At 46.1% G+C, this 26,723-nt stretch overlaps 4 protein-coding genes across 4 annotated transcripts in view; 2 read left to right on the top strand and 2 right to left on the bottom strand.

Annotated features, from left to right (window-relative positions):
* Window positions 1-704: 704 nt before the first annotated feature.
* On the bottom strand, window positions 705-8,045 carry LOC119406257 (beta-1,4-galactosyltransferase 1). The gene is made up of 2 exons (XM_037672988.2): window positions 5,632-8,045; window positions 705-4,963 (listed from the first exon to the last, which is right to left on the bottom strand). Exon 1 carries the CDS (start codon window positions 7,684-7,686, stop codon window positions 6,550-6,552), a length of 1,137 nt encoding a protein of 378 aa, XP_037528916.1. The 5' UTR covers window positions 7,687-8,045; the 3' UTR covers window positions 705-4,963; window positions 5,632-6,549.
* Window positions 8,046-8,118: 73 nt separating this feature from the next.
* On the top strand, window positions 8,119-18,052 carry LOC119406258 (EEF1A lysine methyltransferase 2). Its single transcript, XM_037672989.2, has 7 exons — window positions 8,119-8,241; window positions 9,436-9,501; window positions 11,390-11,501; window positions 13,265-13,369; window positions 13,584-13,656; window positions 15,804-15,959; window positions 17,925-18,052. The coding sequence occupies exons 1-7, from the start codon at window positions 8,156-8,158 to the stop codon at window positions 18,035-18,037; spliced, it is 711 nt and encodes a 236-aa protein (XP_037528917.1). The 5' UTR covers window positions 8,119-8,155; the 3' UTR covers window positions 18,038-18,052.
* Window positions 18,053-22,446: 4,394 nt separating this feature from the next.
* Window positions 22,447-26,196, bottom strand: LOC119406259 (60S ribosomal protein L29). Its single transcript, XM_037672991.2, has 4 exons — window positions 26,138-26,196; window positions 25,669-25,729; window positions 24,307-24,371; window positions 22,447-22,601 (listed from the first exon to the last, which is right to left on the bottom strand). The coding sequence occupies exons 2-4, from the start codon at window positions 25,703-25,705 to the stop codon at window positions 22,470-22,472; spliced, it is 234 nt and encodes a 77-aa protein (XP_037528919.1). The 5' UTR covers window positions 25,706-25,729; window positions 26,138-26,196; the 3' UTR covers window positions 22,447-22,469.
* Window positions 26,197-26,403: 207 nt separating this feature from the next.
* Window positions 26,404-26,723, top strand: part of LOC119406260 (protein SHQ1 homolog) — a 42,568-nt gene continuing 42,248 nt past the window's right edge. Inside the window, exon 1 of the mRNA XM_037672992.2 lies at window positions 26,404-26,714. Within this exon, the coding sequence (XP_037528920.1) occupies window positions 26,640-26,714 (75 nt within the window). The 5' untranslated portion in view covers window positions 26,404-26,639. The remainder of the gene's footprint in view (window positions 26,715-26,723) is intronic.

Genomic DNA, 26,723 nt, shown 5'->3' on the forward strand with positions numbered 1-26,723 from the left:
TCAGCTCCTAGCTTCATTACACCTTGCGTCTGTCGTGCCTGTTGATAAGTTGAGATGCTGAGGGTAAAGGTCTTCAGAAAGTGTAAATTTCGTGCCAGCCAATACAGCTCTCTTGTAAGTGCGAATAAATGCCGGCAACATACTGAGGTGCTGAATGCTGAACCAGCAAGCGCTTCATCGTTGAACCTCTCAGCCTATTCAGCGTCCTTCGAGGTGAATCGCATGCAGGGTGACAACGGGTAGGGTCTAGTGGACATGAATATTGTTTGTGATGCAATTAGTCCAAATTGCGCGTGCAAACTGCATACTGCAAGTGTTGAGCTAATGGGAATTGCGTTGCTGAGTTTAGTCTTTGTTTAGGCTTCAGAGTCATAAGTATTGCGACATTAGATGTTAATGAGAACTAACAGACAATAATGCAAAGGAAAGTATAGGGGATGTTACTTGTAGTAATTAGGATATAAATGTGAAGAAAGTTAAAGTGGACGAAAAGATAGCTTGCCGCCGGCAGGGACCGAACCTGCGACCTTCGAATAACGCGTCCGATGCTCTACCACTGAGCTACGGCGGCGGTCACCCTCCCGTCCACTTTTTGGGGTATATATGTGCATTTTAAAGCTAGGAGTGCTAGTCAGCGCCGATCGCAGCCATGGCGGCGAGTGTGGAACACTCTTTTTTCTGCCTGTATCACGTAACACATGATCTTTTTTTTTTTTACGAGCCTGGAGCTGACCAATAATCCCTCGCATACTAGCTGAAGGCATCAAGCCTGCCAGAATGAGACCTAGCTTTAAAATGCACATATATACCCCAAAAAGCAGACGGGGGGATGACCGCCGCCGTAGCTCAGTGGTAGAGCATCGGACGCGTTATTCGAAGGTCGCAGGTTCGGTCCCTGCCGGCAGCAAGCTATCTTTTCGTCCACTTTAACTTTCTTCACATTTATATCCTAATTACTACAAGTAACATCCCCTATACTTTCCTTTGCATTATTGTCTGTTAGTTCTCATTAATATTGTATCTAACAAAGAAAAACGAGCCCTTGAAAAGCCACCTTTCCAACATTGGATGTCGTTCCTTCGTTTAATGATGGCAGTATCGCGCAAGTCAAAATTCTGAAATAATTACAATTGGAGCTTGGCCAGAATACAGTCAATTTGCTGGATAAAGTTGACCACAGTTGACGATAAATTGTGGATAGAGCAGCATGACAGCCCACAAAAAAAGCAAGGCAAGCAAGACGACAGCCTCGAAAGTTAAAAATTCACTTTGGCAATAATTACCAAGCTCGTAGCTACTAAATAGAACAGTTGAACGGTGTTTGTGGCAAGGTATGTTCGCTTTTAACCTGTTCACTAAATTTAAACTCAATTATCTCAAAACCATGTTTTTTATCACTTAGGTACCATTATTTCCTATGTATTCCAAGATAACCAGTTGATTATTTTTTCTTGTGTTTTACATATATGCACACAACTGCTGAAGCAGACGTGAGGTTATACACTTTACAGTTTTTGTGTTATAAATTTTCAAAGATACAAATTAACTCAAAATTTAGGTCCTAACGGTAAAAAATTCACCAAGATTGTAATATTAGTCAGATATAAATAAATCTGCTTCAGTTAAAAGAACGGAAAACTTTGAAAAAAAGATGATGTATCAATTATGTGGATACCCCTTTTAGTCACTGAGAAAACGGTACCTCAAAATGGCCAAAAATGCATGGGATGCATAGGGCTTACCCTGTGCCCTTAAAGAACACTTTTCAACACACAGCATGATGGCATCTGATGAAACACATTCCTATCAGCAAGCTTAAAAGGAAGAAGTGCTCGTCTGGATTTTTCACTAAGCAAAGTAAAAACGGGACAATCGACCTTAAAGACATGCAATGCCTATCTCATTTGCATCAGTGCTTCTCCAGCACTTGTGATCCCTTCTTCTGATGCAGTTCACTCTGTGAACTGCATCAGAAGGTGCTTGGGGAAACCCATGCAGATTTGCTTTGTATGCTCTAAATCACTTTCACATTGGAAGGCCCACTTGCTGCTCCATCCTGCTTTGGTAGGGCCTTGCACTGATTGCAAATGCAAGGCCGAATAGAATGCACAAAGACAGGATCGTGAAATGAAAGTATGGTAAGAATGTGTTACACCTGCCAAACAAACAAAAAATGTGTATATATGAGAGCTTGTAAATAGCACTGCATAAAGGAGGCATCGCCTTTGTCCACTGCCTGCAAGTTGCAGGCCGTTCTCTAGGCTACAGCAGTGACACATTCCCAGCTACCACAGGCATGAGGCAAATGGGCTTCACCTTACTGTACTACTTGGCATGAAATTGCACTAAACCTAAAAACCAGTTTAACGCAAGAGCGTTAAAGAGCTTGTTTCACAGGAATTCCGGTGTTGCCATTGTCTGCGAGCAAAAAGGTGCAATGGATGCGAATAATAAAAATCGTGGACTTGAGCTGGCACTGAATCCAGGCTTTTGGCGTGGCAAGCAGGGGTTCTACCACAAAGACATGCCAGTGATTGAAACCGTTTCGGAGGGGGGGGGGTGGGGGGACACCCTATGCCGGTGTTATATAGTGTGAGAAGTGAGTGACGTAGACCATACTCAATATAATCCTGTCACAACCACTCAAAGATCATTGCAGCACATTGTAAGACTGAATAAAATGCTAGCTATGCATTTCTTAGAGGGAGCACCTCATTGATGTTAGCCTAGGCAGTGCTAAAACTTACCCTGCAGTGAATATTTCCTGCAAGTAACAGCCACCAATTTTACAGGCTCTGCTTTTGCTTACTACAAGAAAAGCCAGACTCAAGTAGTGAGAGCCAAAAACGTGCCATCTCTTGACAATGATGTGGGGGATGGCTGACAAGTTTCATTGTCCACGCACTTTTATGGTTTCGTTAAACAGAAGCTGAAGCGCTTTTGGGGTGTGTAATCACAGTTTGTTAACTGCTGAATTCAAATGTCGATGTGAGATTTCTCAAAAGAGAATGCAAACAGCATTTTTTAGCGAAAAACAGCGGCTGCAGCAGCCGGGAGTCTTTGAGCAAACGCGGTGACGTCATTTTCGGTATGTGATCTCGTCTGCAACAGCAACACTGTTTAAGCCTGGCCTCCGCAATTAGCTCTGGCAATGGAGCACAGCCGGAGGTAATCACGGAGGCCATGGTTGAAGATACAAGAGACACTTGTTCACATTGCGCTTGGCTGTTTGTTGTTATGGCAGATATTGTAATCAAGCTGCAGAACTTTCAGTGTCTCTATAGACCTTTTCACAGACGGCTCCCTGGGCGCCGCCACGATCTTCTCTGGGCTGCGCTAAATAGGCATGACCCTTAAAAATGCACTGCTGAGGCTGTGATGTCAGCCTTTGTACTCCCGCGTGCAGCCCAGCATAGAGGAGTTTTTTTCTCTCCTGTGAAATGGTCTATGCTTACTTGAGCCTCCAGTAGATAAACAGTGCTACCGTGGTCAGTTCGGAACAGTGAGTGGCAGGAACCTTCCGTCGGAGTGCAGCGTGAGCCAAAGATGCCGTAGTTCTGGTTGGTTCCACACCAACACCTTAGACGCGCTCGTGTAGGTGGAGCAAGACAAACTGTTCTGTTGTGTATTCTGAGGCGCCTGCTGCACCAACTGCACAAAAAATTACGTTGTTGGCGATAATGTCGCTCCTTGTTAACCATGAAGTTTTGCCGACAACCACTGAGCGGCCTTCTTTGGTATCCCAGCACTTCAGCTTCGTTTCAGTGATGTGACAGCTCTGCTCGATTGTGAAACTCACTCTAGCTCTTAGTGAGAGAATACGACATGTCCGTGGCATGTTATTGGCTGGCTCGGTGGTCACACTTTTCAGGTCATTTTTGGCAAGAAACCTAGGCGCCACTTGTTGGGTAGATCATGACGGCACATACCGAACCCTTCTCTTGAGCGGGGATGGGCACTAAAGATGTGCGGAGCCTTCATGCCTTTGTGGTCATGTGTCAGGGCCACGCTGCCATGCTTCAATCACACGTCAACGTGCTCCTGATGTGCATGCTTGCTTGCATTCTCTGTTTATTTGGGTGGTTTGCACCAACTCTCGGCATTGCTATACAATTGCAAATCGCAGTTTTTGTTGTCTCCAGCTGAGGGCAGCACTTTTTCGAGGAAACTTAATATTTTCGCATGCAATTTGGTGTGCGTATGCTGACTGGATGGTGACATTTTCAGTATGGACATTGTATGCATGGCACTTGCGTGAATTTAGGGAGTCTGATGATGATTCTAGCGCCGAGGAGGATTTCATTTGAGTGGTGCATTTCCCAAACAAGACTACAAATGGCAACAGCAGGGACTGCGCTGTCCTTGCTGTTGGTGACTGTCCTCTGCTGAATGACGTGCAGTGCAAATCCTGGCCTCCAACCTGCATACTGCTTCAAGTACCGCTGGCAGCCGAGGGTATAAATATCTCTCAAATAAATACCCTAACATATGTTTGTTGCACCTGAGCGTTCTTTCTGCATGGCACCCCAAATGTGCAGAGAGGCTTCTGACTGGAACGACTGCGTATTGGGTAAGGGCTTGTGACTGCAAAGGATTAAACATTTTCTTGACATAAAAAAGTGCCACAAAGTTTCTGGAATGGTATTATAAGAACACATGTCCACTTAACGTTTGCCTTGTTAAGCAAATCGTGGTACCAAAAACAGCCATCACCTGACCCCCAAGTCATCCTCCAAGTTTACAGTGCTAGCACAAAGATGAGTTGTACCACAGTCGGCTTCTATTATGAACAATAAGCAACTGGTGAAATTACCAAGTTTTCTATCGCCTTCTGCAACTCTAGTGCTTTTGCCAGCTTGTTAAAGGCCAGCTGCAGCTACATTTTAGTGATGTTTAAGTGCTTACAAAAAGGTAGTACACACAAATTAAGCGACCTTGGCAAACCCACAGGGCTTCTAGCTTTCTTATTAAAGGAGTCCTGACACAAAAATTTTCGCCCCGCGTTTTTTTGCTGCAGTGTGTTGCTGGGGGCCTGTTAATCATAACACGGCACATCGTTCGCTGCAGCGCGCGACAGATAATTAATTACAAGCTCCTCATTACCGACACAGACTTAGTTTCGGTTTGACAGAGCTCCAAAAACGGCAAGCCGCCGGGTGCAACTATCACCACCTAGCGAGTGAAACGCTCGGTCACGTGAGCACACAGAACGGTGGCGCATTTCCGCGCGGTCTGTTGTCGTCGGGCTCATCGTCGTCTGATGGCGACGATTTTCTTGCGGCGGGGATCGAAGGAATTTTCGACGTGGCGAATCACTTCAGGTTTGACCCGCTGGCGAGGAGCGATTCGTCGGGAAGCCCGTCAAAACAGAAATGGCGGCTACGACGTCATCGTAACTTGTACCGGCTGCAACGCTTACGTAGGGGAAGTAGGGGGGTCACCTCGGGTCACCTCCGAGGGTGTCAATGCACTAGGTGCGGCCTATAATGCTGGATCGTGCTCGCGAATTTCAAAATTCATATAAAATACCTTCCAAGCTTTATTCGCTGTCGATATTTTGCAGATGGTACACGCACGTACACGGGAATCGATCCAGCAGGCTATCTCGGCCGCGAAATTTTGTGTCAGTACCCCTTTAACAGCCTCTAAGGAGCACATGATGTGTGTCATATGGTGCAAATACCAGCATGTCACATCAGGCATGCCACTTAGTCTTCTAGCGCACAGTAACGACAAGATTTCTCAATATCGAAAAGCAGACATTTTTGCTAACCTTTCATGGCACATTTGCTCGTATGTCAAGTGCAAAGTTTTGTGCAGAGGCTGCTCTACAATATGTGCTTTGCATGGGCGGAGGTGTTGCTGTTGGCATATGAACGGATACATGCACTGCATTGGCACTAGGTGGGTCACTATAACCTCAATCTAGACATCGTTCACAAGGCACTGCTTCTTGCACATGCGTTTCAAAAACATGGGATGCAGTGAGGTGGACACTGCAACTGCTCAGTGCATCTGGTATAAAGTCAATATCCTTAGCATTCAGGAGGACACTATGCATTTCTTAGGGATTTTCTACATGTGCCAATTATAAGGAGAAACAAAAGACTTCAAGTTTTAACACACAGCTGCGCTATACTGCAAGCTGCCTCCCTCAAACATTTCTGTTCACTGAGCTGTCATGCGCTTGTTGGTACCAGTTGGTGCAACTCCCACATGGATTATTGCACTAGTTTCTGTCGCATAATACATGAATAGCATCCTTCTTCCATCTAAATCCAGCTGTCAATTAATGCCAACATTTCACCACAAGTGTGGCAGGCAACATACCATCAATATAAGTTTTTTTCTATCACATACAAGCCTCAGTGCGATGCACCAACCATCACTGTTGCTAAGGGTTGCAGCTGAAGAAAGTAAAGTAGTTCCTTTTGTTCAACCTGGCAACTGCACGAGACTTCCGAGTAGTTACGCTCGTTCTGCGGGCTTCAAAGCATAAATGTGCCACAACTGCATACACGTTTCGCAGTGAGCACGAACAGCCTAATATCAAACAGCCCCCAGGAGTGCGTGCCTTCCTTTGGCGCGCTGCATGTCTACCAGCCCTGGGATGCCTTCTGGTTGGGCTGGTGGATCGACATCCACCAGAATCCTCGTGTACAAAGGCTTCTCCTCCAGGGCGAGGACCTGGTAGCGGAGGTTGTTGAGACCGTCCATTTCGTACCTCGACTCGGCATTCCTGAGAAGTTCCTGCCTCTGCAGGCTGGGCTTCGCCTTGGTGTGTGCCAGCATGGTGTAGCGCGACACGGAGCTCGGCCACCGTATGACGGACAGGCCCCGGGCACGGATGCGCCTCTGGAGGTCGTCGTCCTCGCCTCCCCAGCCGAAGAACTCGTTGGAGAAGCCGTTCAGCTCGCGGAACTGATCGGCCCTGACGGCGACGGCGCCGCCGAAGAGATCCGGGTATGGCAGCACAAAACGGAACACGTCGATCGCGGAACTCAGGTGGCGGGGGAACCGCTCGCAGCGGTACACGTTCCTCGCGTCGATGGGCAGCAGGTCGACGTCGTGGAAGACGAAGCAGCAGTAGCTGTCTCGAGCTAGGGCCTCGGCGAAGCCGATGTTGAACAACTTGGCCCGATTGAACGCGTGTCGCTCGCTTTGCTCGACTACGAACACGCCGTACTGCAGCTGCTGCCGCTGCAGAAACGGGTGCATGTGCTGCAGGAACAAGTCTAGGTGCTCGCTCCGGTCTCGGTACGGAACGACGACGGCCACAAAGTGTGGCGACCTGCAGAAGGGCGGCGACCAGCGGCCGCCCGGAAGCAATTTGCTTTCCAGTTCCTTGAGAAGAGTTCGGTTGACGCTCCTCTGCACGACAACGGCACCGCCGCGGTTTGCCGCACACTTGATGCGCGAGTCGATGCTCAGCCAGGACAGTTGGTGCCCTTGGCGAGGGGTCCACGGACACTCGCTCGCGTTGCGTTCGATGTCAGCTTCGGAGTAAACGATGTGGTCGCCGCTCAGCCACGTCGGACAACGCAACGCGCTCAACCACAGGGACACGAGAAATAGGCTAATCAAGAAGGCCCCCGGATTAAATTTACAAAAGCGCAACAGCGCGCGCCGCTTGGACAGCAGTAGGACGCTGCGAGCACTGCGCTGAACCCTGAGAAACAGACCCATGGTCGAAAGGAGCTGCGTCGTAGCGGTTGGAACGGCGGCGCTTTGCAGTAACCAACGGCTTAACCCATCACGGTGGCTTCAGCAGCGTGCGTCGCTCACAGATAACGAAGGCTGCCTTTTTGATGGAAGCTTGTTGCTATTCCGGAAGATCACGTTCTCGCTCGCGTCTCTACGCCCCCGTCGTTCGGAGGCGCGGGAAACATGCGCCGAACTTCACCTTCCCCGATGTCACGTAACACTCGGTCAACATTGCTCTTGCTGAAAGCACGCTTTGCACCACATGTTCTTAATACCAACAACATCACACAGGCCCACGTCCGCAGCACAAAAGCAACAATACATTAGAATCGCGAGGATCGTACGCCGCAATGTTGCGGACACGGAAAGTTCGGAACCCGAAAAGCCGCCGCGAACAGCAGGCGAGCGCGAGAAAGTTAGTACTATCATCATCATCATATTTGTTTCAAAAATGGCGCTCTCTTCACATGTTTCGTGTGGAAACGCGTGTGACAAGCTAGACGAGCTTAATCCGTCGGAACTTGGGACAAAAACTTAGTAATGTCACTTACTATTATTTCACTTCATGTCGCCCTTGTTTTCCAATTCTTTTTAATGGTTTTATACCGGCGTCGCAGGGGCACTTTTGATCGCGATCTGCGCATTGCAATTTGGCGGACGTCTGCGTCAATTTCGATCCGCATTAGTTTGGACCATGCAGCAACGAATATTGCTGATCGCGGCCAAGAAATCCGGATCGGCCCTCTTCGCGATCAAAAATGCCTGCGTGACACCGGCATTATGCGCTGCCTTGTGTTTGGCTGTATTAAATATAATGGCTTTCCTAAAATACCTTCCCATTGAAAGCCCTTCTGAAGCTGAAGGGTACAGTGTCTCAAACTTACCAAAGACTTAAGCAACGCTTCACCTCGATATATTCTTTGCTCGTTCCTGCATGCTACTCCGGCTCTACCGACGCTGGCACACGGTCGCACATTCTCACGGATGCCTTTGGCATTAAAAGCTTCTAAAGCAATCGCTATGAAGAATTCGGAAGGGAATTGTGAAGCCCACTGTCAAATGAAGGCCTCTGTCCAGAACAGGAGGGATGGGGCCATCATGAGAAATGTACTGTCCTTTGGCAGTAGACGTATGCAACGACATTGTGCAGGTGTAGAAAACCAGAGAAAAAGAGGATCTGCCAGTGGACCGGCTCATTGTGCTTGCTGTTATCTATTTCTAAACGCCATTGCTTGAAGCAGGCTTTTTTTCCCCCCCGAAAAATAGGTTTCCTTGTGCATCTAGCTGTTTTACACCGGTCCTTATGATTGACGGGGGCATCGTTCAAAAGCGCTCCTTGGCCATGCACTTGTAGAAACAGAGTTACATTCCAATGTGTCAGGAAGATAAAACGGTCCATGAATGGCGCCCGTTTGCTTCGAAAAATAACTGCCAAGGTTGTGCTGCAGGTGGGAAGTCTTGGTCGAACGAGAGCGCTCAAGGGCTGCCAACCAGCGTAATTTTATAAATGCCCCTGCAGTTCATGTCTGCTCATTCCAGGGCTTCTCTCAAAGCCACTGTTAATGCGCGTGGGTTCATGGAGTCTCTTCCTGAGCCATGGAACAGACTCCAATTGTAGCCATGGTTCTTGCTGTACAGGCCACTCAGCAAAACAGCTTTTGCATACTGGCATGCACAGTTGCAGCATATGAGTTAGTAATGTGCATTTATACCTTTTGTTACACCTTTCAGCTGGGAAGAGGCATATCAAAATGAGCTGAGTAACTTCACAAGTCATGGTGATGTTGGTGAGGTGTGGTGAGTGAATGGTCAGCTTCTCTTGCAAACTGGCATTTAGCATAGCGCGGGAAGACACACGGACAAAGAAGAAGAACGATACGAACACAAGCGCTAACTTCCAACAACGAAAATTTTATTTCAGGATCGGTCATATATACTTCTTTGTCCGTGTGTCTTCCCGCGCTATGCTAAATGCCAGTTTATGATGAACCAACAAGCCCACATTAGTACCCTTGTCTCTTGCAAAGGTTACATCCTGTAAAGTGTTTGCTCACATCAAGCAATGCCTCACGGCTAGCAGTCAACTGTACAACCTTTATTAATTGACTGAGCCAGGCCCCCATTAGTTTGGGTTACACACTGGAGGCACCTTCTAGGCAACATTTTACCGAAGTAATGCATAAAATCGGTTTATTGTTAGAGGAGTTAAGAGAAATCCAAATATATCTTGCCTCCAAGAGGTGAGGCCACTGCCAACACTCTCCCGTTGCTGTGGCTAGCATCTGCAATTTTTTAACAGTGTGAAATTATGGACACAAAGACGAGGCAGACAAGGACAGGCGCTACTGACAACTGTTTATTGTGAAAAAATGTTTACCGATGTATACAGAATCTACCGTGCGTGCGCCGTGACGCGATAACACCACAGGTCAAAGAGCACTCTGCATGAATTCCAAAGAAAGCAGTCCTATCGAAGATAGGGTTATTCTTTTTTTATGAAGAAAGCTTATAAAGCTAACTGAGCAGTACAACCCTTGCTACTTCCTAAAATATCGGTGTCCTGGAAACCTGGCTCGCAACCGCATGTGAAACAAAATGTGTCTACTTATCTTCTTTACGGTTTGAGCATGCTTCCTAAGGCAGTCGTTCTGTTTGGCCGAGGTAGATCCTTCCACAGCTCAGGGGAATGGAATAAACAACTCCGATGGACTCGAGGGAGGCTCGTGCCTTATAAGGTAGCCTTGTTGGCCTCTAGCACAAATGCGAGGACAAAGTTTCTGCAACTTCTTTGGGGCTGAAAAGACAAAAGGGACGTTGTGTCTGCTGACAACCTCCTTGAGGTCGTGCGAAAGTGCATTTAGATACGACATTGCTTCTGGCCTGCCTGCCCTTCAAGTACTGAGCCTGAGCTCTATCCCTTCTAGCTCCGGGCTCCACTCTTTGCAAGAGAGACTCGGCCACTGCAACCGTAGGGAAGCCCGCTGCCAAAAGGGTGACCTGTGGTGTTTTGAGGTGTCTTCATGATGCGCAATAGAGTGCATATAATTCGGTGGGTGTTTCTTCACAATAAACAGTTGTCAGTAGCACCTGTCCTTGTCTGCCTCGTCTTTATTTGCGGTAATTTCACTTTGTTAAAATGCAAGACCAACCAGCCCAACAGTCTGTCCTGCTGTAGCATCTGCAAGCTGCCTACTTTCCCCATGTTCTCCATTGCGTCATAGTTGAAGGAGCACACCATGTCCATGTGACAAATCCTGCCTCCCTTTTCTTTTCTTGTTCTGTTTCGCTTTGCAACACACTTTGAGTTGCATGAACAACTAACTGCTTGAGGTTGCATGAGCGAAAAACAAACACGAGGGTGGCTCACCTTACCACATGTGGATGTGATGCTCAATTTTGGGAGACAACCATTCTAGGGAAAGCTTCGTCCACACTTGCACTGGGAGCCTCCATCATGAAAAATAATTAAGCCACATTACTTGGCATTAGTTTGAACTATAATCTCACTTGTGGCAACAATCTCCAGCCCTTGTCATCAACTACATAGTTTATGTACTAAAACAGCTACACTCTTGAAATGTAGTGACCTGTAAGAAATTACATCTTCGACAACACCGCAAACATTTTGATCAGACATTCCAAACTTCTATCTAAATAGTCTTTTTGTACATATTTTTTTCTTCAGGTTTGGCAGCAAGAATGAACATCGTGTCACCACATGGATGCTGCAGCACGCTGAGAAGGCAAGCCATATTGTGGACATTGGTTGTGGAAACGGCCACCTTCTTGTACATCTGGTTTGTTATTCTCCACTCACTTAAGCATGGTTAAATTCTAGCGTAAATAGGCTGGCAATTCTTTTGGGTCATTTTACCTGCAATTTTTCAAAGTTTTATTTAAAGGCCAACTACTACAAACTTGAGACCACTTCTTCCGGGCCTAATTGATTAATATGTTAGGAAGTCTATGTAGTGCGAAAATAAACTGGGAGACACTAACAGACACCATGGGTTTCCCTGGCATTCGGTCCTGCTTTGACTTTGTTTAATTTTATGTTCCTCGGGTACAACGAACTTGTAGACCGCATGAGAAACCTAGCTTTAGATAATGTGGATACCTATACAGAGGAGCTTCCAGGAAAAGTTTGTCATTTGAATTACGTGTCACGAAAAACTCAAATAAATGATTTTTTTTCATAGAGGAAACTGCCATCACTGCTTGCTGGGAAACCTAGAAGGTGTGAGGAAAAGAACATGTGCAGTGCAAACAGACAAAAAGGCCAATTTTGATTTACACTGGAAGTTGTAAGGCATCGTCCCGGGACCGAAAGGATTTTTCAAATCTGTTCATTGGATTAATTGGTTGACTTCTGAAAAAACAACCCTTTTTTGACAGCTGTAGTTTCCAGACATGTGGCTGTGAATAACAGAAAGTAGAATCCAGAACAAGTAAACAGTTTTCTTTCAGGAGAATTTAGTCATGCATAAACCAAACTCTTGTCAGGCCAAAAATACTTGGCATTAAAAATGGAGCTTAAAGGGGCCCTGCAACACTTTTTCAGCACGGTCAGTAAACGCTGCCGTTTGGTAGTCGAGGCTCCCGAGAATACGTGAGCCAAACATTATAGCGCAGCACGCGGCCTAGGATTTACAATAAATTCGCTAAGTCAGCTAAAAGCCCTTCCTCTTCTCTCGACAAAAAATGATGCTTACGGCATCACAGGCAGGTTCCACGCTATTGGCTGATTTGAACATGGCGCGCTCGGTAGTTACTGCGGCCGCCGCAAGAGGCCGCCACTTGCCCCCGCGTGCGCAATCGCACTGAAAGTACGTCACGTGTTCGAAGCAAAAAAAAGAGAAAATGGCGCTGAAGGTCACGAGGCACGCGTGACGTACCTTCTTCCCCCATGCCACCCCCCCGGCTTAGCTTCCAGCGCTTTCGTCGGGGCGAGAGAAGAGAGAAGGCACCTACAGCGTGCGACAAATCTTAGTAACTCCGCTCGTACTGGACGGATTCTATAAATTTTTGCGGCGGTCGATTCGTGAGGCAATACATTCCTTTAGTGAAGCCACTCCATGGTTACTTGGAAAAGTGTTGCAGGGCCCCTTTATTCTTTTTTTTTAGTTTTGTGTATTGTCATAGTTCACGATATGCCAAGTGACTAATGAAAGAAGTTAATTGTTGATAAAAGTTCAGTGGTACCAGTAAGTGACTTTAACGATAACCTGATACTTTTCTCAATTTAATTGATAATGACACTGATAATATTGATGGTAGGGGCACATTTCTTATGGACTTGGCATGTGCCATGTGTGACATTTAGCATAAACTGCAAGATTTGTTTCTGTTTTTCTGAACGTGCACAGGGTGGTTTAGTTCCAGTGATGCGAGTCATTGGGCCAGAGGCGTGGAATTGCGAGGACAGAAGGTGCATTGCTGTTGTATTTGATGGTGACATTCCAGGCCATTACAGTCCAACAAGAGTGTGCTTTTGCCCGATTTTTGTGTAATGTGCGAAAGAATGACGTCTTCCACTAATATGTGCCTCACAAAACTGCAGGCCAAGGAAGGCTTCACCAATCTGACGGGAGTTGACTTCATTGAGAATGCAGTGATTCTTGCAAGGAAACTGGCAGCCAAGGAGGCAGTTTCTGTCCTTTTTGAAGTAAGGCTAACCCTTCCTTGCACAACTATTGTCCTTGTGTGGGGCGGTGCTACTATACTGCCACAGATCTTTTGCTGGTCTGAATATTTTTTCTATCCATACGGCACCACTCTGTTGGTGACCGTTGTTCTTATGTTTAACGCAGGAAGCGCCCGATTTGTGAACATGTTAACACAGAGCTTTTTGCTAAACTTTCTAACGGTGCTTTTTCAAGGTGGGTGACGTTCTGGAACAGAACCTGTCGTGTGCCTGTTTCTCAAGGAAATATGACTTCGTCTTGGATAAAGGTCAGCATTTTCTTTTTCTGCTGTGTGTGAAGAATTTGTAGGAAGCAGCCTAGCTGTCATGTGGTTGTGTGTGCACACAGTGTGTAGTAATTCGTGGTAATAAGTCGTAATTTGGCTTTCCAAGTTAGCACTGAAATGTGTGTCCCATTGCACATTTATATAAACACGAACATAGCAGCTACTTTTTTTTTGTCATTCATTGCGCGAATCATGTGCATGTGCTCCTGCATCGCTACGGTGTGCTGCCACACACGGCACAGCATATCCTGAACACATAATCCAGCCATGCGTACATAGGTCGCTGCTTTCGTTTCTGGGAGCCTTTGTTTTGTCTCTCTGTGACGGGCATTGCATAACTGCTGGCAACTTTAGCTACACCTTTTGTCATGCAACAAAGACACAGTATTAATCAGCGGAGCTGTTCAGTCTGGCAGAAATAAGTATGGTGTAACGCGAAAACCCCTCGCCGAGCTGTGCCTAGCGCGTGCAACACAATAACTCAGCCGGCGTGCGCTCTCTTCGTCCTCATCTGCTTCGCTCCCCGAACAGGTGCGCCCTCCCGCTGGGCCTATTTCTCCGGCATGGGATGCAATGACTCACTTTGTCAAAGACGAAGAATGGCACAGATGAAGTGCTTTGTTGTGAACTTTGCAGCACTGCCTACTTCGTCCAGGATTCCCCCCCTCCCCCTTACTCTTCTGGGAGTAAGAAATGTAGGACTGATTCTCCCAGAGGCCTGTTTATTGCCAATGCTTGTCTGCAAGAATATCTGGCACGCTCACCCTTTCCGGCTATTTTTATAATGTTACAATTGATCACGTGCCACGGGAACACTGTAAGTAGTTTATTTCACCACAGAAGACATACAGAAGTTCACGGTGCGTCGGCTGCTCACTGATATTCTATTAAAGGGGTCATCAAGCACCCCTTGGACTTTTTGAAAAAACACATCCTGCGGAAAGCTGACCCGGCTATGAACTGCTCAGCCATATATTGCAGTCATGCGTGCCGCGTAAAGGCTGCAAGCGGAGCGCGAAGTTTCTGTTTTCTCAGGCACTCTTTTTTCAAACAGAGGCCGGTTCTCACTCTCGTCAGTGGGTGGTGTGCCTGCCGGTTGACGTCTGCTTCTCCGCGTCGCAAAAGACATAGCATCCTCATTGGCTGATAGCCGACGTAAATCGAGAGCGGCATTCAGATCAGATGTGCTTCTTGCCATGGGGTGCCGCCACTTGTCAGCGCCGCACTCCTCAGTCTGCTAACTTTGCACGGTAGCCACACTCGCGCACGCGAATCACAGCGGGAGAACGATTGCGTTTCACGACGCGCGCCGACGAAACTTCTTTCCCCCGTACCATCCCTCCCTGTGTAGCTTCCAGTGCGCTCGTCGGGACGAGAAAAGAGAGTAAGCGCTGAGAGCGTGCGCCAAACCCCCATAACTCCGCTCATTCTTGACGGATTCGAGAAATTTTTGCGGCAATCGATTCGAGAGGCAGTAAACTCTGATACTGAGGTCGTTAGATCATTACTTGGAAAAGTGGTTCATGACCCCTTTAAAGGGGCACAGACACGAATATTTTCAGTTGTTTTTTTTTTGCGTCAAATGAAAGGTGAAACCCTCAAGAGCCTAGAAAAGGTAGTGCTAAGCGCGAGTGCGCCCTGAAAAAGTAATTATAGTATGTTTTTAAAAGTTAGTTTCGGTTCCTACTGTACCCTGACGTCACAACACGGTATGCGCTTCTCGTCATGTGCTCGCACAATATATAGTGACGTTTCCACGGCTGCTCCGCACCGTGGCTCCGTTGATGACGCACAAGCGGCCATCTTGGAAGTTTTGGTACCAAAGTCATCACAACTAGCCAGACTGCTGCGTGAAGGCACCAGAATTTGTACTGTAGCCTGAAATCAAGCTAGTGTCGATGTCAGTAGGTGCTCCATGGAAAAATTGACTTTAATATCGAACTAAAATATCTTATCAGCATTTGCCGAGCTTCACACTTGCTCAGAGCCGTCTCTGCAGACAGGAGATTTGTACGGCAGAGTAAACTCGCCTATGAAAAAAGGTGTCAGTACCCCTTTAAAACCACTGTCGCCATAAGTGGGTTCAGATGTATGGCATATAAAATGTTTTTAATGGACTTGTCCTGCAGGAACATACGATGCCATCAGCCTCTGTCCAGACAATCCACAAGAAAAGCGCGCGCGTTACCTTCAAGTTGTGTCCCAAATTCTAGAACCTGGAGGCCGCTTCGTGATTGTGTCATGCAACTGGACACAAGAAGAGCTCACAAAACACTTTGAGAAAGGTGGGTTTGTCTAGTGATACCAAACTATGCTCACACAAAAAAAACAAGAGCACTGTACTGCTCAGATAAGACTGATTCTTGCACAACATGTGCTTACTGGCCGTGACCTGCTTGCATTTTTCACATGTCTGTGGACTGATCCAATCTGTTCTATTTATCAGGAAAAATCTGGCTTCAGTCAAATTGCTAGAATAATACTTAATCTGCCTAGTTCCCGAGATTTTTCTAAGATGATGACAGCACATACTGCTGCTTTCACGAGTGTTCCACTTAAGTTTATCAAATGCTGAGAGCGGCCTCAAAGTCCCTGGTGGTCCGAGAAAATTTCCTTGAAAAGAAGCAAGGTTATTTTTTTTATGCTGAACACGCTTTGTTCTTTCAGACAAATGCTACGAGCAGCTGCTACAACAAACTGTTTGTGTTGTGTTACACTGTGCCACTTATTGATGCATGCTTTTAAATGACAGTATGGCTTTAATCAAGTGGGATAAATGCTTCCCAATTTGCCAGAAGATTGGATTAATTTCTAGGTTCTTACGTGCCAAAACCAAAATTTGATTACAAGCCATGCCATAGTGGGTGATTCTGAATTTTGAACCCCCGAGGTTCTTTAATGTGCACCTAAAGCCAGGTGCATGGGTGTTGTTGCACCTTGCTCCCATCAAAATGCAGCTGCCATGGCCAGGAGTTGAATCCATGCCCTCGAGCTTAGCCGCCTTACCTGCTAAGCCACCGTGACGGGGCACATATGCAAGCGCTTAGTAGGAAGCAACCCACGATAATGGCTGGTATATTTTGTAGACAGGACACGAGATTACGCACTTCTTGCAAATACGCAAGGAATTGTTTGGCCCATTTGTTTGGTGATGTCGCAGTGCCCCTTTAAGAAAAAAGTAAATTACCCTTTCACAATACCAGAAACACTCTCGCCAAAAGAAAAAGCCTGGCAAGACAAAAAAAAAAGAAAGGCACGAAGTGGAAATAAGGGTGGGTGACACCAACTTAAAACCTGCTCGCCGTGATGCTATAGACAGAGAGTCTTTAAAAGAAAACATGCCACTTTTTAGTAATAAAGGAACCTTAACGTGATATTATTGAGCCTGATGGAAGAAATTCGATAGACTCTCATTAAAACAGAACCTGAAGGGAGCAGAAAAATGTGTTCCATTGAAGCAGCAGTTCCGTTTAAGAGATTTCCGTTTACTGTACTTCAAAATGTGTGTAGCAATGCCAAAATTTCAGCTTCGGTGCAAGAATTTTAAAAATGAAGCCTCGACCTGGTGTTGTTCTAAAAGTGAACGTACGATTACAAAATTGACAATATAGTTTTGAAATAATAATCTATCAGTCTAAACTGACTTGACATTAACAAAGACCAGTTTTAGCTATTATTACCGAGGGCAAGTCCAGGCAATGCTCTCTGGTAACAGGTCGTTTGTTCCACTATCTTCTGCCATGTTTGGACATGCATATTGTTTCATAGCTTACGTGCGTTTGTGTTCAGAAAAAAGAAAAATTCTTTCTTTAAAGCAGTTTACAGTATGTCGGAGATAAACTGTACTTATTTCTTTTAGGCAAGTTGCTGCATAGCTTACGAGGGGTGGTATGCATTTGGTACACGTGGGACAGAAGAGAGGACTAGGCAGACGTGTTTGTGCTGTTGGTCGCTTCTTTGAGACATGAGCCTGCCTTTTGCCGCTTGCTCACTTGGTAAGCACCATGCCCTGCATGCACTATGCTGCAGGTAAAATATTGGCGATAAACAACGACTGAACTTGAATCAGGATAGAACAAATTGTTATACTACCTGTGAAACTGGGATCCAAATGAATGATGGCCATTCACATGCAAAAAGTTTGTGAACGTGCACAATTGTTGCAACAATCTGTTAAAAATGGTCAATTTGCTAAGCCGGCTGAATGAGCATAGTATTTGAAGCTATGTGGTTCTCGTGTTGTTTTGCAGAGCTAGTGCTGGTGGATACCATACCCACACCAACATTTTCATTTGGCGGCAGCAAAGGGAAATCTGTCAGTGCGCTGGTCTTTGGTTGCAAGTCTGCCATTGAAAGACCTTGACATTTCTATGCTTTTCATTAAATGGTTGGTTTATCTGACCTATGGACTTTTTTCCCCTTAGTTTTACACGCTACAAAAGAACATCCATCTGAAAATAGTTTGGATGCTTTCTAGCGTGCAGAACTGTAAGGGTGTTTTCAACACACAGTTTTATAAAAAATGCTATGGCAGTCGGGCTCGTGCAGTCTCTGAAAAAAAAAATAATAAAGGCTACACATCCTGAGGTACATTACAATGAGAATTCATTACCAGAGAAATATTGCATACCACGATAACTTGCAAAGTAGTACGAAATTAAATAATGTTGGACAAACTTTACGTTCTGGCACTCGAGAATATCTTGAGGACCTTCTGTACATTTAAATAACTGCACTTATATACAGCAAGAGCTCATTCATTTGGATTTCACGGGACCGCACTTAATGTCCTAATTAACAAAATGCCGAGTTATCGTATCATGAAAACAATAAACAAGTATCTGTTGAACCAATGCATTTTCATTTTCTTGATGAATGCGTACATCCAATACTTAAGTTTGTGTAAGAGCAGTGTAAAAATTTTCTTAATTCGCAACATCGTTCACAATGTGACCGCGGCTCAAGACCGCTGTGTTACAAACCCTAAACCTACTGTGAACCTATCCCTTATTACGTACTGCCACCACCAACAAAAATGGCCGACAACTGATCGTCCGGCCATGCAGAAGGCAAGTTATATGCCAGCATGTGGACTGCGGCTGAAGCTCTTCATTTCTTCAAGCTTCCACGTTTGAGCTTAGCAAAATTTGCGCGCATTGCCTGCAATCGAAACGAAGCTACTCAATGCTGCATCTTCTGTGACGAAACCATGGCTGCTAAAGACGCGATCATATCCACGTAGTTCTGAACAAGGTGTCAGAATGAAATATATTTCATTTCATCCCACCGAAACAAGTTTTCAGTTGCTGCTCCGGAACGGGAAAAAAAGTTCCGTAACGGTTCACGACTTTTTTATTTGTATGCGAAAATTTGCAATTAAAGTAATAAAAACAGTATATAACTTTCTCATAAGTGAATTAAGAATTCTCTGAGCAGGCTCAATACTTTGCACCATGGAAGTGAGCATGATCTGCTCTGATAAAACAACTTCGATGCCGAGGATGCCCTTTCCACGCTGGACAGTACATCTGGCACACCAAGGTCCACTTGTGTTAATATGAGCAGCTCGGTTGCCACTCTTCTCGTTTTTCGCAGAATTCCAATCCATCTTTACTTCGGAATCCCTGCCAAAGATACGCGCTTCCCATCAACGCTCACATTGCATGACCTCTGTGATACCGGATTGCCAACTTTCCCTTAAAAAAGACAAGGTTGTCTGCTGAAACAGCGCGCGTGCCAGCGCTCTCAACCGTGCCCTTATAGTCAATGTTCACAGTTGCTGCTCGAGTTACACAGTCCCTCTCCCCAGACATCCCTTCCTGCTCCTTCGCCCAGCAAATGACGGGCGGGGCGTTTCCTTCTGCTTGAGGAGCAATTGACGGCAGGCCTCGCACGCGGGTTGATGTCATTCCGTGTGACAGCCAGCTTGTTTCATCTCTGCTTTAGCCATGTTCCTTGCCAACGCTCGCGGGCTTTTACTCGCAGGTAGAACATACAATGCACAGAGCGAAGTTATCGATTTAGAGTTTATACGGAACATGACGAAGACTGTGAAAACCTGTCCTGAGTGTCCATACAATTGCTAACGCAATAAAAAATATACAAAAGACCGTTGAAACAGGCTCCCCTTTTTCCTGGAAAGCTGCATGGTCTCCGCTGTAAAGAGTACGTCCGTTGGAATATCATATATAATCTGGCGCCTTTTCCATTGGTTTCGTTCTCGCCTTCAATACCCTTCTTACAGGGGACATCTCCTCGACACTTATTTCTTCATAAAGCACGCGCACTATGTCAGCACTAAGCGTTGAACCTAGAGAGAATAACGCGCTCGTTGTTTTTGTTTTTTGTTGTATTATCAGAGGCTGCTAGGTGCCCTTTATAAAAAACGCCAGGTCTGCGCTGAAACCGCAGCACAGTCACAGCGAAAGCTGGAAGAGCGGCGTTTCTAGAGCCCGTTGTAAGCTCTCTTGGGGCTGCAATACAAGTACACTAGAAAGGTACCTACTACGCCATAAATCACAATTTTTGTGAAGTTGGGAAGCACCTACTAAGCCATTATTCGTCATTCTGCGGAGAAGCGAGGCACCAGCTACACGTCTGTAAGGCATTATGTGCACTTTGTTGACGCGACGACTGATGACGAAGAATTATGGCTGAGCGAAAGCTTTAAACGGCCCACCAGTTATGTAATTTGCATTGGGTGACGCCTGGTCGCTATTTCCCTCTCCCGTCATGCTGTATAACATACGTTGACGTGGGAGAGAGACGGGGGGGGGGGGGGGGGCGAAAAACTTTACGGAGACCCCGAGGAAATGGATCATGCGCTTATGGGCTTCCTTGGCAGCCAATACAAGTGCACTTGCGAGGAACCCACTACACTATAAATCATTGTAATTTTTGAGAAGTAGGGCAGCATGCACTGTGCCATTTTTCGTCATTCTACGGAGAGGCGTGGTACCTGCTAAACGCATGTAAGGCATTATGCGCACTTTGTTGATGCTGTGCCTGATGACGACGAAGAATTATGGCAGATCTCTTTGTAATGGGTTCGAAGCATTCAACAACCTACTCGTTGTGCAATTTGCATTGTGTGACGCCTGGTTACAGAATTCGCGTTGTGCGACGCTTGGTGCTTATTTTACTCTTCCACCACGCTATATTGCATATGCTAATGTGGTTCCTTCCCGACATGAAGCCTGTATAGGACCTTTTTGCAAAGCAGTTTCAAGCACCGGCATGGCTCAGAGGTTGAATACTGGGCTCACACGCAGAGGGCCCAGGTTCGAACCTCGTTCCATCCTGGAATTTTTTTCTTATTTCGAGCGATACTGCTTACGGACACCGGCGGCGGACAACTACGGCGCCAAACACGGCCGGTGAAATGATCTCATAACAGCTTTCGCTGTAACACAGGGCGTGCAAACACGGACACAGGAGAGTAGCCAAAACACCAGAAACGCCGCTAACAACTGTAAAATCACACAGCAGCGGATCCGAAGGTAGACACAAATATTTATCTGCACATTCCCAAGTAAGAGGCCATACCTATCAATCAAGTGCGAGTAGTGGTCTACGTGAGAGATAGCTGTTCACTCTCTCGACTTTTCTCTTATGTCCGTATTTCCACGTCATGTCTTCTTAACATGAATACCTGCCAACTAGTTCAGCTATATTCTAAGTTTGCCATTCTCTTTACTTCTGCATTTATTTATCGATTTACTCGAGTAATAATGAAAGGGGAAAGTGTAGTAACGCACAGGGATATATATATTATATTACTTATCTATTTTATTTCTTTATGCACAGTGTACTAGGTCCAAGACACCAAGAATATGCTATCCAGCGAGTTGGGTCGTTGCCCTTAAGGCTGGAGGATGCGGCAGCGTTAAGGTCAGGCTAAACTCGTGATATTTGTGGAGAAGAAAAAGATACTACAACTTCTGGGAGCTATTCTCAATGCGTTCATCCAAAGGAGATGTCCACAGTCCATTTCGGCAGAATGCATTCAGTGATGCGAAAAAGTGATGAGCCGTGATGTCACCTCGCTCTTGACCACGTCGCCGCACCGAACCTACCAGCACATTCCTAGCGTAAGAAGAGAGTGGACAAAATGCACAGAAACAGGAACTTTTCCAAGTCTGAATTTGCATATGAGTGTGTCCCAGATGTTTGAGAACGATGCAGGGAAAGCGTACCGACCTTACAGCTGCGTTAGACGAGCTGCCGCATTAAACCTAAATTGATGGCTCACGTGATCAAAAGACATGTGCACCGAAAATCGAATCTCTGAGGGCCGCGTGCTTTGCATTGAAGCGCATTCAGTCCCTATCATTTGTGTCGAGAGTGTTTGAAAGCTTCGTGATGTCATGACGGCGCTACAGAACAAGAACCGGAAACGGGGGCGCGCTTTTCGCAGAGCTTCCGCTTTGCAGCGGCCGCTGAAATGGACTGTTCATTATATGGACACATCGAGAAGAGCTTCTCCGGCGAAGTGCTGTATTTTACTTGCAGATTCCCCATTCCAATTAAAAGAAAAGACTAACGACGGCGGCGTGATCTCTCTTGGGACTTCGGCGGCGGCACACACCTCTACACGTGCGTGGCCTATGCCGAAATGAAACTGCCTAGTTTGATGCATTAGGCAATACATATGCTTACCACAGAACATATCTGAATCAATGAGCTTTTACTGTATAAGCTTATCTAAAAATAGAACCAGACAGCAGTACCCTCAAACTTTAGAAGAATACCAGACAAACATGAAAACAGAAGCCTCCAAGAGTGTTACACGTTTATTATAATGTGCTAGCCTTCTTAGCAGCCAATGCAGCCTCCTTCTGCAGGGCCTCATTGGCACGCATCTTCTTCAGGCCCTTCTTGTTGTGCCTCTTGGCAAACCGCATGTTCCGCACAAACTTGGCATCCACCTGCAGCACAGACAGATTGAGCACCACAGTTCACCTTGGTCACAATGCCATGGCGCATGCGCCTTTCCTAGAGCGGGAAAGTTGTGAAACGCTATGGCAGGCTCTCCCAGTGTCAGAGGCTTTTGTTCAGCCAATCAAATGCAAATTAATGCAGTAATGTTTTGCTGAGTTAATCCACCAGACTGAAAACCCAGCAATGTCTGCTCGTGCGAACTGAAACTCCTCTAGCTTCTTCAATGCTCTCGACCCCTGTGCTCACTGTATTGCCTCCAACAGCTGAATGAGCAAAAAACTGTGCACCGACAACACTACCGAGCACACCCAACTGAATGCTAATACAAGTGCGTTTCAGCATGTCACCATTTCAGGCCAGAATACTATTCTGTCAACACGACTTGTGTAACCAGCACAGTTCGCAACTTTCACGGCCTATAGGTAGCGCGACTTTATATCTAACACAGTGGTCGTTGAGATTATCGGCCCGCTACAGACGGTTTGGAATGCACATCTTTGGCGAAGAGTTCAGCTCTTTGCGCTTCGGTTGCACTCTCATTCATGTTTTTGTGAAAGCAGGGTTGCGGTAACATATTGTAGTAAGTAAAGGAATGTCGGTACGTGAGTGCAACCACATTAGGAAGATAAATATGCACACAATTGTAAATAAGGCAAACACACTCACCACGTTGCTTGCGGTGCATAATAGCGCTTTGTAACGCCTGCTGTGCAGCTAGCACAATATGATGATGGGAGACTCAGTAAAGATCTCTCAGTAATGTCACAGACATTCTCGGAGACATGCTTTATCTCATTTTTGCTTTCATTGCATTCTGCCACGTAGCTTGCTCAGCGCACTTCAAAGTTGCAAAGTAATGTAAGCAATAGAAAAAAAAAAAGTGTTGCCCTTTGAGACCGCAGTGCAAGAACTAAAAAAAGAAAAAGACAGCAGAATGTCAAAATAAGTCGACAAGCACTGAATGGAACCAGTGGCAAGATGCATTTTCACATTTAAGTTAAGAAGTGACGTTCCGGTTATCATTCTACGTTTTCAGTGTTTGAGAAGTGCAATAAATAACATCCTACGGGACAGGGATGAAGAAACAGCGCCATCAGCAATACCAAACAAAAAGTGCGGATGTGAAGGTCACAGAGGCACTTCACAGCCACTTCAGACGTGGAATAATGCGATGGACGGTCTGAAACCGGACCTTTCATATTCTAGAGGTGGGATGCATTCCTAATCAGTTCTGGTGCCGTCTGCACAGCGACCGTGTCGAGCGGAGGAAGGAAGCGCGAGAAATGTGATATGAGGTAGTAAATATACACTCGGACACAAAATGGGATGCTGCATACATTCATGGGCCTTGGTTATTTGTTTGCAAAGTTTAACCCGCTTAACCATTCACGCTTTTTTGAGGCGCTAGTCTGAAGGGGAGGCTTGCTTTGCCTCCTGCTGTACGCCGTGAGCATCGAGGCCCGCAGTAAAATCAGTTGCCTTAGTTTTATTTTCCGTTCACATTGAGGAACTGAACGTGTCACGGTAATATCTGGACCTTGCGCACCGGCGCAAAACAACCCCAAACGAGACAAAACAAGTGGCAACATTCGCCGACTCCAGCAGGTCCAACATTTCAATATCTCTACAGAGCTTCCGCCAGCCACCGCTCGGTGGCGCCACGGTACGTGAAAGTTGCGAATAGTCCCTTACCCCACGCATGGAAGGCTTGTTTCCCTTCTTGGGCCTTTTGATGCCATTCCTGTGGTCCTTGCGATCTGAAACACAGCACACCATCCCACTGAACAATGCATTTCTTGCACTCTTGGCTGCATTCTACGTGCAGGAGTACTGGTGCTATGTCACACACTGCGAGCAAGTGCGAGCAAGCTTGGCTAGATTAGCACGTTGAGAAAAACGAGCAAACATGGGTCCACAGCCGATGCTTTCTAGGCTTACCCGGTGCAGCACATCATCGCTCATTGCACAACACTAATTTATAGAGATGACGTCGCTACAACTTTTGTTACGTTTCCTACACAGTGACATTGGTGTCAGACACGCTAGCAATGGGTCTTTATCGCAAGAACAAGCATTTAGGCACACTTCGTGCAGAGTGTGTCTGCACACAGAGGAGGAAGACTACGGCAGGCTTTTTAGTGCCTCAGAACTTGATCTCCAGCCCTTCGAAGTAATGGCTCAGAAGAAGCCCTTTGAAAACTATGAAGCCATGCTATGCGCAAAGAAGACTGGGTCAGTGACAGTGCTGAATGTGGGGCTTCAGTGATTCACATTTGAGCACCCTTAACGAAGCAAACAGAAACTTACATAGTGCAGTTAAGTGTTCTGGTATCTGGGCATAAAGTTGTTTCATGCCCCACAGGCATTTACATCTTGGTTCTGTTTTGAAATTTTGTCACTTTCACGTACCGTCTAAAAGGAGTTCAGGTAGCCATGTGTAGAAGACTAATTCAACAATAGATGACAGGGCAAACTGGAAACAGTTCTCAACTGCCACACCAAAAACCAAGCAACAGGGAACGAAATGACAGGTACGATGGGACCATGCAATTTATCCAGTTTCAAGTGTTCACACGATTAAACTAATAATAGTGTGCCGCTAATTATGTTGCAAGAAGTTTTACAAAGAAAAGTACGAGCGACAACCTGCTGTTACGTTGTATCGAGCGCAACAATGAAGCGAAATACATTCCAGTGCATGGTTGTCCAGTCAGAACGGACCCTCCCTGAAAACTTGCAACTTTCAGCTGTGCTTCATTGGAATGCACACGGCTGTGCAAAACATCTTCATCAGACATCTCCCACGACACGCGAAATTTCTACCCGCTAGGCAGGCCTCTGATGTCAGACGAAGAACGCATTGCCGACACAATAATTTTTCTGACAAAAAAGGTACTTCCCCTAACTAAAATGAAACTGCTTCTTTTGTGCTAAAACATAACATGCTTAGAAATGTCTTCACGAGCGTCACGCAGAGAAGCATTTCTCAAAGACCGAAAGCTCTACAAACTAAGCCAAGCAATATTATGGATACGATTTGCTTCAGCAGCTTACTCTGGTTGTGATTGGTGTGATTCTTGGTCTTGGCCATGGCGGCGCTTCTTCAGCACGGCACCTGTCAAGAGAACGAGCACTGATTCGGCTTGCCAAGACCACACTTTACATGGGTTGTGTGTGTGTGCACACGCAATAACTGGACTGCGCGAAAAAATACCGAGCAGGCAGGCATTTAGAATGTCGGCACATCGTGACCCCGCAAGCACGTTGAATAGTGCGCGCTTGGGGAACGCCGAGATGTGCACATGGCTTTAGCACCCGTATCGATTCGTGCGCTTCCATGTCGAGGGGAAGCGACGAGGACACTTTTCGGGTGCATCATCATGCAGGCACGCAAGCAACCAAAGGCACAGTTTTAAATGACGGCACACACGAAAGCATGTCGCAGCAAACGCTCGTCATATTACCTACAATTAGCGAAGGGAATCAATGGATTAAAGTAGATTTTTGAAGCGAGACGACATACCTTCGGGCACCGTCCGCGGTGTACACAAACGAAAAGGAACGACAACCGTGACACCACGCGGCGAGACCGGCGAGACTGACTAGCAAAACACCTGGCGATGAAATAGAATACTTTTATGCTTATTTCAATATTTTTCTTAATTAAAGCTGTTTATTTGGCGTATTACGCATTTAAAATTACGATGTACTTAACTTGAGTTTTAATTTCTACTTTTGTCTTGAAAGTAGCCGTAAACAGCGTCTAAATAACGCAAGTAGGCAACAACAACATAGAGATGCGAGCAGAAAGTTTTGTGTAGTTTGTGGCGTCGCGAGAACTTTTCCAGGGGCTGAAATTTACGGTGTAAATCGCGCACGAATCTTTGTCAGGCTCCCAGAACAATTTCTAATACGGTGGCGAAGCTATACTGTAGTTTGCACGTGAAATCATCCCGAAAGTTAACCGCGCTTCAGAGGACATCGAATGAATAGGATTCGAGCACACGAGTAGAGAAACGACAACAATGTTGACTCCAGCGTTCGAGCTAAGGCAAGATGACGACTTCCTAATAGTAGAGATCAAGGCACCATACTCTAAGGTAAACGAC

This window comes from Rhipicephalus sanguineus, chromosome 10, assembly GCF_013339695.2.
Source record: "Rhipicephalus sanguineus isolate Rsan-2018 chromosome 10, BIME_Rsan_1.4, whole genome shotgun sequence".
Taxonomy (NCBI): domain Eukaryota; kingdom Metazoa; phylum Arthropoda; class Arachnida; order Ixodida; family Ixodidae; genus Rhipicephalus; species Rhipicephalus sanguineus.

Bases quoted from the DNA above. Each gene is read 5' to 3' on its own strand.
- LOC119406257 (XM_037672988.2), bottom strand. From the start codon at position 7,686: ATGGGTCTGTTTCTCAGGGTTCAGCGCAGTGCTCGCAGCGTCCTACTG.
- LOC119406258 (XM_037672989.2), top strand. From the start codon at position 8,156: ATGGCGCTCTCTTCACATGTTTCGTGTGGAAACGCGTGTGACAAGCTA. The intron at 13,370-13,583 runs GTAAGGCTAACC...TGCTTTTTCAAG, and splicing joins CAGTTTCTGTCCTTTTTGAA to GTGGGTGACGTTCTGGAACA. The intron at 13,657-15,803 runs GTCAGCATTTTC...CTTGTCCTGCAG, and splicing joins TGACTTCGTCTTGGATAAAG to GAACATACGATGCCATCAGC.
- LOC119406259 (XM_037672991.2), bottom strand. From the start codon at position 25,705: ATGGCCAAGACCAAGAATCACACCAATCACAACCAGA. The intron at 24,372-25,668 runs GTAAGCTGCTGA...GCTGTGTTTCAG, and splicing joins TCACACCAATCACAACCAGA to ATCGCAAGGACCACAGGAAT. The intron at 22,602-24,306 runs GTAAGGGACTAT...TCTGTGCTGCAG, and splicing joins ACAAGCCTTCCATGCGTGGG to GTGGATGCCAAGTTTGTGCG.